The sequence below is a fragment of the Oncorhynchus mykiss genome, chromosome Y (assembly GCF_013265735.2).
Source record: "Oncorhynchus mykiss isolate Arlee chromosome Y, USDA_OmykA_1.1, whole genome shotgun sequence".
NCBI classification, from domain to species: Eukaryota; Metazoa; Chordata; class Actinopteri; order Salmoniformes; family Salmonidae; genus Oncorhynchus; species Oncorhynchus mykiss.
In genome coordinates, this window is record NC_048593.1 from 29,458,764 (window position 1) to 29,474,751 (window position 15,988).

General features: G+C 42.6%; 1 protein-coding gene across 1 annotated transcript in view; it reads right to left on the reverse strand.

Moving 5' to 3' along the window:
• Positions 1-3,815: 3,815 nt before the first annotated feature.
• The window catches only part of LOC110509404 (sodium/calcium exchanger 1), a 79,993-nt gene continuing 67,820 nt past the window's right edge, over positions 3,816-15,988 (reverse strand). The window contains exons 5-9 of the mRNA XM_036968337.1: positions 12,704-12,810; positions 10,202-10,320; positions 7,058-7,157; positions 6,305-6,577; positions 3,816-6,154 (exon numbers count right to left, since the gene is read on the reverse strand). Coding sequence (XP_036824232.1) covers positions 5,775-6,154; positions 6,305-6,577; positions 7,058-7,157; positions 10,202-10,320; positions 12,704-12,810 — 979 coding nt within the window. The 3' untranslated portion in view covers positions 3,816-5,774. The remainder of the gene's footprint in view (positions 6,155-6,304; positions 6,578-7,057; positions 7,158-10,201; positions 10,321-12,703; positions 12,811-15,988) is intronic.

The window sequence follows — 15,988 nt, forward strand, 5'->3', positions numbered from 1 at the left end:
ACAACAACAGCCCCCTGGGCACCCAGTGTGGCAGACCCCTGGGCACCCAGTGTGGCAGACCCCCGCACCGCTCCAAAATCATGTATGTCTCTCTTTCGGAGGGGTTGGGTTAAAAGAGAAAGTCACATTTTTTTTCGGACCTTGTGTGCAATTGACCAATAAAGTAATCTTAATCAACCTCCCCGACGTCTGCCTTTGATTAATTTCTTTCCAACTCTTTCTTTCCCCTCCTTACCACTCAGCCCCTGCCCAGATGATCATGCACCGTCGCAATTATCGCTCGATCTCTCCCAATACTCTCTCCTCTTCTATCCTATCGTCTCTCTCACCCTATCCTTATCCCTCCTGTCTCCTGATTCTGCCTCTTCCACCCTACTCTCTTCCCTTTCCATATCCGTCGGTGAATCCTGTTTCCATTGATCATCCTTGATATGTTTCAACTTTATTGGAGTCCACCTGTGGTAAATTCAATTGATTAGACATTTATTTGGAAAGGGGCACACCTGTCTATAGACAGTGCATTCAGAAAGTATTCAGACCCCTTGACTTTTCTTGACTTTTCCACATTTTGTTACGTTACAGCCGTATTCTAAATGGATTAAATAGTTTTTTTACCTCATCAATCTACACACAATACTCCATAATGACAAAGCAAAATCTGTTTTTTAGAAATGTTTGCAAATGTATAAAAAAATAAAACTGATATGACATTGACAAAGGTATTCAGACCCTTTACTCAGTACTTTGTTGAAGCACCTTTGGCATCAATTACAGCCTTGGGTCTTCTTGGATATGACGCTAACAAGCACTCCTGCGTTGTCTTGGCTGTGTGCTGAGGGTCGTTGTCCTGTTGAAAGTTGAACCTTCGCCCCAGTCTGAAGTCCTGAGAGCTCTGGAGCAGGTTTTCATCAATGATCTCTCTGTACTTTGCTCCGTTCATCTTTCCCTCAATCCTGACTAGTCTCTCAGTCTCTGCCGCTGAAAAACATCACCACAGCATGATGCTGCCACCATGCTTCACCGTAGGGATGGTGCCAGGATTCCTCCAGATGTGACGCTTGGCATTCAGGCCAAAGAGTTCAATCTTGGTTTCATCAGAACAGAGAATCTTGTTTCTCATGGTCTGTGAGTCCTTTAGGTGCCTTTTGGCAAACTCCATGCAGGCTGTCATGTGCCTTTTACTGAGGAGTGGCTTCCGTCTGGCCGCTCTACCACAAAGGTCTGATTGGTGAAGTTCTGCAGAGATGAGTTCAGTTTGTCCGGGCGGCCAGCTCTAGGAAGAGCCTTGGTGGTTCCAACCTTTTTTTAATTTAAGAATGATGGAGGCCACTGTGTTCTTGGGGACCTTCAATGCTGCAGAAATGTTTTGGTACCCTTCCCCAGCTCTGTGCCTCTACACAATCCTGTTTCGGAGCTTTACGGACAATTATTTCGACTTCATGGCTTGGTTTTTGTTCTGACATGCACTGTCAACAGAGATCTTGTTGTTGTTGCATTGTATGTGTCTCAATCCACCGCATCCGCCGATGTTGCATTTCCACATCTGCGGTGAAAGTGGCAGAGCTACAGCGGTGTTTGACAGACCTTGAGACATCCAGAGAATCGGTCTTCTCATAAATACCTCAGGAGGCTAAAGAAATTTGGCTTGTCACCTAAAACCCTCACAAACTTTTACAGATGCACAATTGAAAGCATCCTGTCAGGCCTTATCGCTGTCTGGTACAGCAACTGCAAGGCTCTCCAGAGGGTGGTGCGGTCTGCCCAACGCATTAACAGGGGCATACTACCCGCCCTACAGGACACCTACAGCACCCGATGTCATAGGAAGGCCTAAAAGATCAAGGACATCAACCATCCGAGCCACTGCCTGTTCACCTCGCTATCATCCAGAAGGCAAGGTACAGGTGCATCAAAGCCGGGACCGAGAGACTGATTAACAGCTTCTATCTCAAGGCCATCAGACTGTTAAACAGCCATCATTCCCAGCTCTTCATGGAAAATTAGAGGCTGCCACTTTAAGGAATGGAACACTAGTGACTTTAATAATCTTTACATATCTGGCATTACTCATCTCATATGTGTATATACTGTATTCTATACTATTCTACTGTATCTTAGTCTGTTCCGTCCATATGTATATAGTCTTAATTCATTCATACTTAGATGTGTGTCTATTGGGTATATGTTGTGTAATTTGTTAGATATTACTTGTTAGATATTACTGCACTGTCGGAGCTAGAAGCACAAGCATTTCGCTACACCTGCAGTAACATCTGCTAATCACGTGTACGTGACCAATAAAATTTGATTTGAATACGTCTGTCGTGTCCAAACCGTTTATCTATTATTAACAATTCTCACGTTTAGCTCTACGACCCCCACAAGTGTCCCGGGACTCATCTGAAGGTAACCGGTACCAGTTTAAAGAAATAAGGATAAAGGAAGGGAAGTATAAAGGTAGTTTTGTGCACCAAAAAAAGGGGTGAAATGTGTAAAAAGGTCAGTACATCAATAAAAACAAACATATTTCCTGAGCTTTTTTATATCCCTTAGATATAGGACAGACAAACCTTATTTCTCATGAGTTATGTTTAGCTGGTCTTTTTTTGCCATTTATGAATGTTATTCAATGCATTTCTATGGGCTATAGTAGTAACGGCCAAATTCAATATTTATCCAAAAACATTTTTCTATATTTTTTTATACCTAAAGGGGTCCTAAAATTAAATAGCTGAATGATCCATAGTATCATCTTAAAACAACTACATATATCAGCTTAGAACCCCTCCCCCCTTTTCAATCACAGTATGGCACTCAATTTCAGCGATACGGATTGAATAGAGACCTTAAAGGCAATGTTCCCGGGTTAGAGGAGACTGCATTCACGGTCGGCGCAATTTGAAATGACCTTTAATTACTATTGTGCAATCTCTAGCGCTTCAGCAATACAGATGGAATAGAGCGCTAAATCGCAAAAATACAGACTATGACTTCAGATCTGACTCAGATTTGTGCCTGATGACTCTGACATCAACTTTTCTGAGACGGAATTGAAATGTTAGTGTCCTAATACTGTTCAGTTGATTCAATCCAAAGTCCAACTAAGGTTAATTAACTACATGTAACTAATCAACTGCAGGAATTTCTGTATATTTTTTTCCTGTAGAACTCTCTCTACTTAAAGCTGCTGTCGCAGCACAAGGATCTGCATCAAAGAAAAGTGTTTCATGCCAAAGACTTCCCTCCTTGCTACAGACTGACGTGACTATTTTAGCCTCCTGGAAAATGTCTTGTCTGTGGAGAAACAGGGACTCAACTTAAGGGGTTAGAGAACAGAAGTTGTAAATTCCCAGCTTGTGGTGTGTGATCCATTGAGATGCCAAATAACAAGCATCATGAAAACTTCCTGAAGCATATGTCCCAGGTTGATTAGAGCAGATGGAGGACGAGGAAATGAGGGCGCAGAGACTGCGCTTAATGATTATGTAATGTAAGAAAAGTTATTTATGGAAACTTTTACACTGATCAAAAAGTCAACAGTGAGAGAGTAATGAATGTGCAGTGATGGGCCAGGTGTGGCAGTAACTGGATTACTGAATCACAGTAGCAGGATCTGTCAAGCACATTGTTTTACACGGACAAATGCAGTTCAGATTCAATAAAACAATGTTTACCTGTGTGAATCAATAAGAAACAGCATACTGATACAAACATGCTTTCTCGCTGCATGGGAAGAATGACATTTTTTATATATCCTGTAAAATCAGCCACCGGTTATGATTAAAAGTCCTGATTAATGAATAAATAAAACTCAATTTTGAACAATAATAAATAAACAACTTTTATTTCCACTGATCATACATTAAGCGTGCATATTAATCCAAATAAAAGCAGCAATGATCATGTAATTATAAATACATCTAGAAATCATAAGAATGGATCTGAGGATCCTACATTTCAAAAACAAAGTCTACACACTATCCTTATGCAAATTACAGTAAGGTTTGGCAATCATTTGGTTTTGGTCTTTTTTTTCATTACAGCATCATCATAGTTTTGTTTATTTGTTGCCATTTCAAAAACTGTACACCGTAAGTGCTATGTTTAGGAAATGAACGAATCGTTAGGTTTTAAAACCTTTTTTTCTCCTCTATGCAGTGCTTTGACATAGTCATGTAGGTGAAATATGTTCAAAGCCTGAATGTGACAGAGAATAATGCAAAAAGATTTGTGAGGACTCAGAAGTGTAGACATTTCATCATTAAAATCCATACCCCCATGTTGAGTAAACATTTAGGATGGAATAAAGCCATGCCTTTCATCAAACTCTGAAGACAAGGAGTACATATACCTTGAATTATGATTCACATCCACACGCTCGCACACTCATACAAAACCCTTGGAAAAAGTGTGCTTCTACAGTACATCGTCTCAAATTAAAATTGTAAAGCACACTTTAATTAAGCTGAAAATGTCTGGCAGAGATTGTCTCACATAGATTAGTGTCCTGTATAAAAAGTATCTTGGAAGAAGTCCTTATGAGACTGAGGTTGTCCTCAGACAGAGTGTGGATCAGGGAACCAGGCAGTGATATATTCACATGTTATTGTGTTCAGCTTGGATTCACATCTAGACTTTCACTCATGAGGATAGCCGTATTAAAATGTTACATACAATACTTCAAAATGTTTCTATCATACAATTATTCTTCACTCAATACAACAAAACACACTCACGCTCTCACATGTACACACCTAGTAGTAATATTATTCTTTGACGTGATATACAACAAATAGTTTGAGATAAATAGTAATATTAATCTTATTAACAAACACCAACAGCTTTTCAACTGATCACCATTTCCTGAATAACATCTGACCTTATGTTTTGGCCTCAGTGGCTACTAATTCTAATGCAGTACCATGCCAACTGTAGTTATCCCATTAACTCCTATCACAAGTTATTTTTAGACCCTGTTCAAATAGAATATGGCACTGTTTTATCTACAAACACTTACATTGTTCAAACATCTTGACTATCTTGACTTTTCAAAAACGAAAATCCTTTTCGAAAATGTCCACAACACAAGCACACAACGTTGTTGAAAAAGAAGAGGGTTAGGATGGGCTGAGGGTAGTAGTCAACGTTCAGGGCAGAGGCTGAGAACCTTCATGGGAATGACTGTGCTAGTGGGGCATCAGGGGTTACATAGTTGGTCAACCAGGAACCATGTTCAGACATGGGGAGAAGGAGGATCTGGGTCAGCTCTTCTGAGTCAGTGTGCTATCATCTCCAAGAAATTGACTGGTTGATTAGGGTCATCCTCTATCTGAATGGAGAGATGCAGGAGACGATCAGTGGGGCTAAAAGAGCTAAGTGTTCAGGATAGACTATAAACAAAATAGGAGCATTCTCAGAAGAGTCAAAGGTCATTTCATTTCCCTCATTTTGTGCAGACAGCCTATTTAGATAAAGCTATGCCTCAAGGCATAAGTCATCTGAAAACATACACCAAGTCATTAGCTGGTGCCAGTCCAACAGAATGGCTAAGGCTGCCATCCATTTCATTGTAAATGGGGTAAAAGTCTTCAGAGTCAAGCATCCACGGTAGCAATAATAATAAACAATATAAATACTTTAAAACACTCAGAAAAGTACACAAAAAGGAGAGGGATAGACATGTAAACAATAGGAGACAAGCTTTCTCCTCTCTCTCTATCTTGCTCTCTCTCTTTTTCTCGCTCCCTCTCTCGCTCTCTCTCTCTCTCTCTCTCTCAGAAGCCTGGCACGTGGCAGTAGGCCTCCAGGGAGGCCAGCATGATGTAGAGGAACCAGAGGGAGAAAAAGAAGAGGGAGGTGAGGAGTTTCGCGGTCCGCGGGCCCCCCAGTTCTCCCCCTGCCACGCCGGCCCGGCGGCGGTACATCAGCACCAGGACACACACAAACGCCATGATGGTGAACAGGGTGACGGAGAATGCCAGCGAACCTGGCTCTACAAGAAACTTCTTTCCCTTGGTCTTCCAGTAGACGGCCGCAATGGTCCATGCCACGCCGATGCCCAGGAACACGTTCACTGCATTACTGCCCGTTACGTTGCCGATGGAGGCGTCAGCGTACTGGTCCTGGATGGCCGCCACTTTACTGGCAAATGTGTCTTTGTGAACATAAAGTAAGCAGAAATAGATGGTTAGAAATAGGTAACTGATTCTGACACGGACAAGAAACAGATACAGCCCAGAGAAAGAGTGACAGACAGAGAGAGTAGGCTACATAGAGAGTAGGCTACATAGAGACAGGCACCCACCTGGAACGGAAGTCCCCAGTGCCACAAATACTACGGCAGTGACAGAGTCCTTAAGCCCCACTGTACAGCCGAAATGAGAGGCCAGGTCCCCAGTCACAGCCGTCAGAACACCAATCAGGGAGATGGACACAAAGAAGCAGGCCCAGCCATTCCAGTACTCTGTGGGCGGGACAAAGGCGAACAGAACCTTCCAGAACACTGTGAGGAAGTGCATGATGTAGTCAAAACAGGACGGGAGGCGCTCCTCCCCACTCTCCTCCTCATCATCATCCCCTGGGGGAGAGAACGAGAGGTGTTTACACATATAGTACAAATCATTCTGATGAGATGCAGCGTTTTATTCAACATTTTTACGTGGTACAAAATTAGAGTTACATTTTACATTTGAGTAATTTAGCAAGCAGACACTTATCCAGAGCGACTTACAGTTAGTGCATTTATCTTAAGATAGCTAGGTGAGACAACAATAAGGTGCAGCAGTTATCAACAAGGTCAGCGCTAGTAGGGAAATAAAAGTTTCACCATTAATGCTTTGCTTGGAATAAAGTTGGACTTAACATTGCTTCTTGCATCTATACATTTTCAAACAGCAACTTTGCGTGTCTGTGATTTCATTACTGCTACCTCCCAAAGTAGAGAGTGTGATTTCTCTGCCCTGAACACCACTCCTCTGACTCTCCGTTAATGCAAGAGCATGCAGCGTTAGTGAGTCTGTCCCAGAGATTTAGGAGTGAAGGAGAAAAAGGCACTCACCTGCACTGACAGTGACAGCATTGACAAACTGCTCTCTCCAACTACTGCTGCCCACCACCAGAGCAAGGTTAGTCTTCTTAATCAGCTTATCTACTGTGTTCTAAACAAAACAAAAAAAACACAATCAGATTTCAGCCTAGAGTTATCAATACATAGAATGGATAGAAGTGTGATATTTTGAGTGGAAGGGGTAAGGGTTGGTCTGATGTTTCCAATTTGTGTGGTAAACAATGTAATCTCGCCCAGTTTGTTCTTCATTTGTTTGAGGGCAATGACCCATCCATCTTTTTCAGTTGCTCCACTGAGCGGGTGACCTGGCTGGCCTCTGTCCAGACAGTCTCCTCGCAGGAAGAGGGAGGGCAGACATCGACAGGAGTAACGAGACAGTCTCCTCACAGGAAGAGGGAGGGCAGACATCAACAGGAGTAACGAGACCGTGACCTCTCTCACTGGAGAAAGACATGTGACCCATTTCAGTAACTAGGTGTATGTTAAGATGGAGCTGACAGATATGGAAGCTCTGGTTCTAGGTCCTAAGCAACTTTGCAGTATTTTGTTTTTTTGTGTCTTATATTATTAGCCCAGAAAGTTTTTTGTGTTATTACATACAGCCGGAAATAACTTTTGGATATCAGAGCGGCGGTAACTCACCAGCATTACGACCAGGAATATGACTTTCCCGATTTGTATCCTTTGTTCACACCCCCCAGGGCAATTTAACTTATTCCAGAGGCTGCTCCATGATACCGCCGGCGGAGGAAAGGTTTTCGGAGTGGACTTCTAGTCCGAATCAGGAGGCGTGCACACTATTCACCGCTTCCGAGTATATTACTTGCTAATGTCCAGTCTCTGGACAATAAAGTAGACGAGCTCAGGGCGAGGATCTCCTTCCAGAGAGACATCAGGGACTGTAACATACTCTGTTTCATGGAAACATGGCTCTCTCCGGATATACTGTCCCTGTTAATACAGCCAGCTGGGTTCTCAGTACATCACGCAGACAGGAATAAAGAACTCTCTGGGAAGAAGAAAGGCGGTGGAGTATGTTTCATGATTAACTACTCATGGTGTGATTGTGATAACGTACAGAAACTAATTTGTTTAGCTACGGAAACGACAGGAACCTTCCCGCTAGCCATGATTGACTGAGATAATGGATGGGCTGCGCATGCCAAGAGATAAGTTTGGATTGGTCTGCCATGTAGCATGTAGATAATCCTTGCTACTCAGCTTTTTCAAAAGATATAAAGTTAGCCATGGAGAACTGCAAAAGTGTGGCTACTGCTCTCAACAACATTGCTGCCCTGAATTTAGCAGGCACTATCGACAAAGATCAGTGGGAAAAAGTTGCTTTCTGCACACGGTCAGTACCAACCGGAGTGACTTGACACAATGTGGGGCAAACAAGCTTTACAAACAAAACAGAGTTAAAGCGGATCCAGTCTGCTGCGAAGCATTCGTCCATGTATATGGGTAAGAGTCTAGCTACATTTTCAGCTATTATACGTTTCTAATTTAGTCATTCAAGGTTAAAGGGTAGCTAGTGAACGTTAGCTTGCTAGCTTGCTAGCTAACGTAACATGCATGATCTTTGTAGTAACATTATTTTGTATTTCAGAAATCAATTTGCATTGCTAGTTATAGCATAATGTTAGCTAGCTAGCTAACATTGAACCTAGTAGGTTAGGTTTATCTACCTGCAGATTCATATTCATATTACTGCATTCTTTCACATGACCCATCCATTTAGACAAGTGTCTGGGTAAGCATCATCTAATAATTATAAAATATTTATAAAATATTAATATCTGGACACTGTCTATTTTTATATTGCTACTATAAAATATGCAAGTAACTACTTCACTGTACCATTTACACCTTCTGTATCCTGTACATGTGACAAATACATTATTAATTTGATTTTTTGTTTGTTTACCAGAGACAGTAATGTGAAGAACAACAGGACCTGCACCAAAGTCAGATTAGGATATAAGCCAAGGATTATATAACATGTATTTTTATCTGGAGATTTTCCTTATTATAGGCTACTACTTTCACCACCTTTTGTCTTATTCTTTGGTTGTTTACAACACTATCTTACTCACTCAGTTTAGCACATGGCCTCACGTGTGAATCCTTAAAGAGATGGGCGAGGTTAAGGCTTAAGAGGGTGTGGAGAAAAAAAAACACAATTTCAAATTTTGCAAAATAAGACCAGATCTAGGTGGTCGGTCAGAAATATGATGCTGCAGGGACAGAGGGGGACAGAGGAGACAGGGGGGGGGGCAGAGGAGAGAGGGGGACAGGGTGGGACAGAGGAGACGGGGAGGGGGGGACAGAGAAGACAGGGGGGGACAGAGGAGACGGGGGGGGACAGAGGAGACAGGAGGGATAGAGAAGAGAGGAAGACAGGGTGGGACAGAGGAGACAGGGGGGACAGAGGAGAGAGGGGGGATAGAGAAGAGAGGAGGACAGGGTGGGACAGAGGAGACGGGGGGGACAGAGGAGAGAGGGGGGATAGAGAAGAGAGGAGGACAGGGTGGGACAGAGGAGACAGGGTGGGACAGAGGAGACAGGGTGGGGCAGAGGAGAGAGGGGGGATAGAGAAGAGAGGAGGACAGGGTGGGACAGAGGAGACAGGGTGGGACACAGGAGAGAGGGGGGATAGAGAAGAGAGGAGGACAGGGTGGGATAGAGGAGACAGGGGAGGACAGAGGAGAGAGGGGGGATAGAGAAGAGAGGAGGACAGGGTGGGACAGAGGAGACAGGGGGGGACAGACGAGACAGGGGTGGGGACAGAGGAGACAGGGGGGATAGAGAAGAGAGGAGGACAGGGTGGGACAGAGGAGACAGGGGGAGGACAGAGGAGAGAGGGGGGATAGGGAAGAGAGGAGGACAGGGTGGGACAGAGGAGACAGGGGGGATAGAGAAGAGAGGAGGACAGGGTGGGACAGAGGAGACTGAGGGGGGCAGAGGAGACAGGGGGGACAGAGGAGACAGGGGGAGGACAGAGGAGAGAGGGGGGATAGAGAAGAGAGGAGGACAGGGTGGGACAGAGGAGACAGGGGGGGACAGAGGAGAGAGGGGGACATATGAGAGAAGGGTGTGTCTGTGGGGGTTTGTTTGTTTGTTTTTGTGGGTTACCTTAAACTCGTAGGATTCCTCTATCACCACCTCCAGTTTGGTGTGTTCTCCCAGGCTGGGACAGCCCATCTTGGACACCTCCTCCTCATCGTTGGGTGATTTGTTCTCATTGGAGTCTCCTGTGAAACAGAGAGGAACACTTCAATGTCAAATATCATACCCCCCCCCCCCCCACAAAATGCTAACCTCCCCTGTTATTGTAATATTGGGAGGTTAGCATGCCTTGGGGTATGATATAAAATGCTAACCTCCCCTGTTATTGTAATATTGGGAGGTTAGCATGTCTTGGGGTATGATATAAAATGCTAACCTCCCCTGATATTGTAATATTGAGAGGTTAGCATGTCTTGGGGTATGATATAAAATTCTAACCTCCCCTGTTATTGTAATATTGGGAGGTTAGCATGTCTTGGGGTATGATATAAAATGCTAACCTCCCCTGTTATTGTAATATTGAGAGGTTAGCATGTCTTGGGGTATGATATAAAATGCTAACCTCCCCTGTTAATTGTAATATTGAGAGGTTAGCATGTCTTGGGGTATGATATAAAATGCTAACCTCCCCTGTTATTGTAATATTGAGAGGTTAGCATGTCATGGGGTTATGATATAAAATGCTAACCTCCCCTGTTATTGTAATATTGAGAGGTTAGCATGTCTTGGGGTATGATATAAAATGCTAACCTCCCCTGTTATTGTAATATTGAGAGGTTAGCATGTCTTGGGGTATGATATAAAATGCTAACCTCCCCTGTTATTGTAATATTGAGAGGTTAGCATGTCATGGGGTTATGATATAAAATGCTAACCTCCCCTGTTATTGTAATATTGAGAGGTTAGCATGTCTTGGGGTATGATATAAAATGCTAACCTCCCCTGTTAATTGTAATATTGAGAGGTTAGCATGTCTTGGGGTATGATATAAAATGCTAACCTCCCCTGTTATTGTAATATTGAGAGGTTAGCATGTCATGGGGTTATGATATAAAATGCTAACCTCCCCTGTTATTGTAATATTGAGAGGTTAACATGTCTTGGGGTATGATATAAAATGCTAACCTCCCCTGTTAATTGTAATATTGAGAGGTTAGCATGTTATATCATACCCCAAGACATGCTAACCTCTCAATATTACAATTAACAGGGGAGGTTAGCATTTTATATCATACCCCAAGACATGTTAACCTCTCAATATTACAATAACAGGGGAGGTTAGCATTTTATATCATAACCCCATGACATGCTAACCTCCCCTGTTATTGTAATATTGAGAGGTTAGCATGTTATGGGGGTATGATATTTGTGCATCTGTATTCACGATTCATTCAGGATTATCCATAATCACGGTAGCATCCACTTTAATGTAGAAGTGTTTCTTATTTACAATAAAAGTGACTCCAAAATTACACAATACATTATTTACCACTCATTTCTATTGGGCACAAAATAATCTGAAACACAACCAAAGCAAACAGCAAATGCATCCAACTAATTTATAGAGTCACAAGCTTGATGTAGTCATTGCTTGCTATGAATATGGGACCAAATACTAAACTTTCTACTACTTTAATAGACATATAAGTGAATTTGTCCCAATACTTTTGGTCCCCTAAAATGGAGGGACTATGTACAAAAAGTGCTGTAATTTCTATTTCGGTTCACCCGATATAGATGAAAATACCCTCAAATTAAAGCTGACAGTCTGCACTTGAACCTCATAGTTAGTGTCATTTTAAATCCAACATGCTGGAGTACAGAGCCAAAACAAGCAAAAATGTATCACTGTCCCAATACTTTTGGAGCTCACTGTATACAAAAACGTCATTTATTTATCAAATTAATTCTCTGTGAATAAACTGTATACCAATGTATCAATATACAGAGTTTTGTAAGGGGTTTAATTATTATTTTATCATGTGTATCAGCAATGCAGGAATAATTGAAATGCACCAAAAACATTACATTAGTGTAAAATACTATAATGAATGTGCAGTGAGAAGAATAGCCTGGAGAAACAGCACTAACATGGACCAACTACTCTCAGTCTTGATGAAATCCCCCGCAAGTCACTAATGCCAACTAATGTGCATCTATAGTATAGCCATTTGTACACTCAGGGACATCCTGGCCATAAAATACATTTTGGTGATGTGTTTGTTTTTCAATATACATTTGTTAATGTTACCAATCCCCACTAATGGGTTTATGAAAGCAACATAACACCTATATTTGGAATAAAATAAATGACAAGTTAAGGATGTCATGTGTTGTAATTCTATGTGACGCAACCTCATCAGTTAAAACATGGATCTGCCAGGGGCAACAACAAATAAAGACCCCAGCACTTCCAGAATTACCATTCCATCCTTCATAAACAGCTGTTGTGTTTTTCCGATAACTGATGGTGTGAAATACAACATTTAAGACTGTTAAATCTGACAGCAATAACATGAGGCTGCTACAGTAAATGGCAGCTTTGAACCCGCAGGGCTCTGCACTGACCATGTTTCCGTCCAATCTCCAGCAGCACAGGCTCCCCCAGCTGGATGATGAAGGTCTTGTTCTTCTCATACTCCTCATCATCAATGACCTTCACCTCCAACAGCTTCCTGCAGATGGGGAAAAACATACATGTTGGGTCAGAGACATAGAACCAGATAGCTCTTCAGAAGGAGAGAGAGATGGGGACAGAGAACCAGATAGCTCTTCAGAAGGAGAGAGAGATGGGGACAAAGAACCAGATAGCTCTTCAGAAGGAGAGAGAGATGGGGACAAAGAACCAGATAGCTCTTCAGAAGGAGAGAGAGATGGGGACAGAGAAGAGACAAGCTCTTCAGAAGGAGAGAGAGATGGGGACAGAGATGAGAGAAGCTCTTCAGAAGGAGAGAGAGATGGGGACAGAGAAGGGTGAAGAGACAGAGGTGAGGATAAGGGGTGATGAATATCAGCATGGAAAGATGGAGAGAAAACTGCTTGCTATCTCTTTTTATTTTCTTCCATTGGCTGGATGAGAAAGTGAGAGTGATATAAAGAGGAAGGCAGGGTGGGAGGCACAGAGGTAATTAGGGTTCATGAATAATGAAGAAAGGCACTAAGGCAGGCAGGGACACTTCTGGGAACAAACAATTAAGCGGTTAAGCCATATAAATTACGGCCACGATGCACACACACACACACACACACACACACACACACACACACACCCATCCATCCATCCACCCTAATTTTCCTCCAACCTTATCACTAGATACCTTTTTAATTCATGTGTCGTGTCTATGAGTTATCACTTAAATGTAATTCACTATGTTATTTTCCTTTCCATCTTGCCCTGCAACCCAAATTTGCTGCTTAAGCCCTCACAGAGTTAGGAAATATTCTTTATTGGATGGCACAGTGTTAATCACATGATTTCTACCTACGCCTCACCACATCTCTCTGTCCTCTGTCCAGTGACCCAGAAAGCCTTTCCAAGTGGTGCCTCATATCAGTGTAAATGTGTCTAAAGCAGCCTTGTTCGTTCGATGGACTATTCCCATGGGTGGCTGAACTCTAAGTTCCACAGCAGCCAAACAGACAGCGGTGGACAGCTATCAGATAGGCCTATGTTAAGACTGCAGGGCTGGCTACAGCAGATGGGCCAAGCCAGACAGTGTACAGATAAGAATAGTCTCGGATCCATCGTGCTCCTATGCCCAGCAGACCTCTGCCTTACACAAACAGACACCCTCTGGCAGACAGGCTCTGGTCCACACAGATGAGTGGAGAGGTCCCAGGTGTCAACTCCCCGTCTACACATTCCCCACGCAGACTGAAGGGCCGTCCCGGAAGACAGGAAGAGGTGCACACGGCCTGATGGAGACGGATGATGACAACAGGAGGAAGGAGGAGGAAACGCAAGCAAGCAGGAAAACTGCATTTGTGCAATTATCTCTTTAAGCACAAGACCTTATTTCCACACTGTGGCCTTCAGGTATTGAATGGCACGGTTACTCACTGGAGCAAAACCTCAAAATAAACACACATCACACACACACACACAGTAAGTAGGTCTAAAATAACCACTCCACACAGATACAAATTGACTTACTCCCCTGGGTACATCCCAACAGCAGCACGCTTGAGTCGAGCAGTGCAGTGAATGAAATACCAAGTATGAGACTTTGCATAGTGTTTAACGAACCTACTCACATCTGACATGTTTTGAATGTTGATAGCTACATAATATTATTCCATTAACTGGGAGTGTGAAATATATGTTGATTTTAATTTGAATGTGCATGCAGATAGTATCCCAGGCTAGACTGTGTGAAAAAGTGCAGCTACAGATTGAATTATGTTCTATTTCTTCAGCAGAGACGCTATTTGTTTTTATAAAACAAAAGTACATTTATGTTGATTTAGATTTAGAGTCTGGCCTCTTCCCAGATCTGTATGCCTGCGATAAATCAACCAATTAGAGAACAAACTCTCCCATTGCATTTGACTGCAGCAGTCATGATTAAGGTACAGTACCAGTCAAAAGTTTGGACACACCTACTCATTCAAGGGTTTTTCTTTATTTGTACTATTTCCTACATTGTAGAATAATAGTGAATACATCAAAACTATGAAATAACATATACTGTATGGAATCATGCAGTAACCAAAAAAGTGTTAACAAAAATCAAAATATATTTTATATTTGAGATACTTTAAAGTAGCCACCCTTTGCCTTGAGGACAATTTTGCACACTCTTGGCATTTTCTCAACAAGATTCATGAGGTAGTCACTTCCCACATCTGCTGAGCACTTGTTGGCTGCTTTTAATTCACTCTGCGGTCCAACTCATCCCATACCATCTCAATTGGGTTGAGGTTGGGTGATTGTGGAGGCCAGGTCATCTGATGCAGCTCTCCATCACTCTCCTTCTTGGTCAAATAGCTCTTACACAGCCTGGAGGTGTGTTTTGGGTCATTGTCCTGTTGAAAAACTAATTATTCTAAATAAATCACTGACAGTGTCACCAGCAAAGCACCCCCAAACCCTCACACCTCCTCCTCCATGCTTCATGGTGGGAACCACACATGCGGAGATCATCCATTCACCTAATCTGGGTCTCACAAAGAAATGGCGATTGGAATGCAAAGGGTGGCTACTTTGAAGAATCTCAAATATGAAATATAATCAAAAATCTCCAATTTGGACACACCAGACCAAAGGACAGATTTCCACCAGTCCAATGTCCATTGCTCATGTTTCTTGGCCCAAGCAAGTCTCTTCTTATTATTGGTGTCCTTTAGTAGTGGTTTCTTTGCATCAATTCGACCATGAAGGCCTGATTCACACAGTCTCCTCTGAACAGTTGATGTTGAGATGTGTCTGTTCCTTTAACTCTGTGAAGCATTTATTTGGGCTGCAATCTGAGGTGCAGTTAAATGCTGATTTCTGAGGCTGGTAACTCTAATGAACTTATCCTCTGCAGCAGAGGAAACTCTGGGTCTTCCATTCCTGTGGCGGTCCTCATGAGCGCTTGATGGTTTTTGTGACTGCTCTTGAAGAAACTTGAAATGTTCTTGAATTTTTCCGTATTGACTGACCTTCATGTCTTAAAGTAATGATGGACTGTTGTTTTTCTATGCTTATTTGAGCTGTTCTTGCCATAATATGGACTTGGTCTTTTACCAAATAGGGCTATCTTCTGTATACCACCCCAACCTTATCACAACACAACTGATTGGTTCAAGAAGGAAAGAAATTCCAGAAATGTACTTTTAGCAAGGCACACCTGTTAATTAAATGCATTCCAG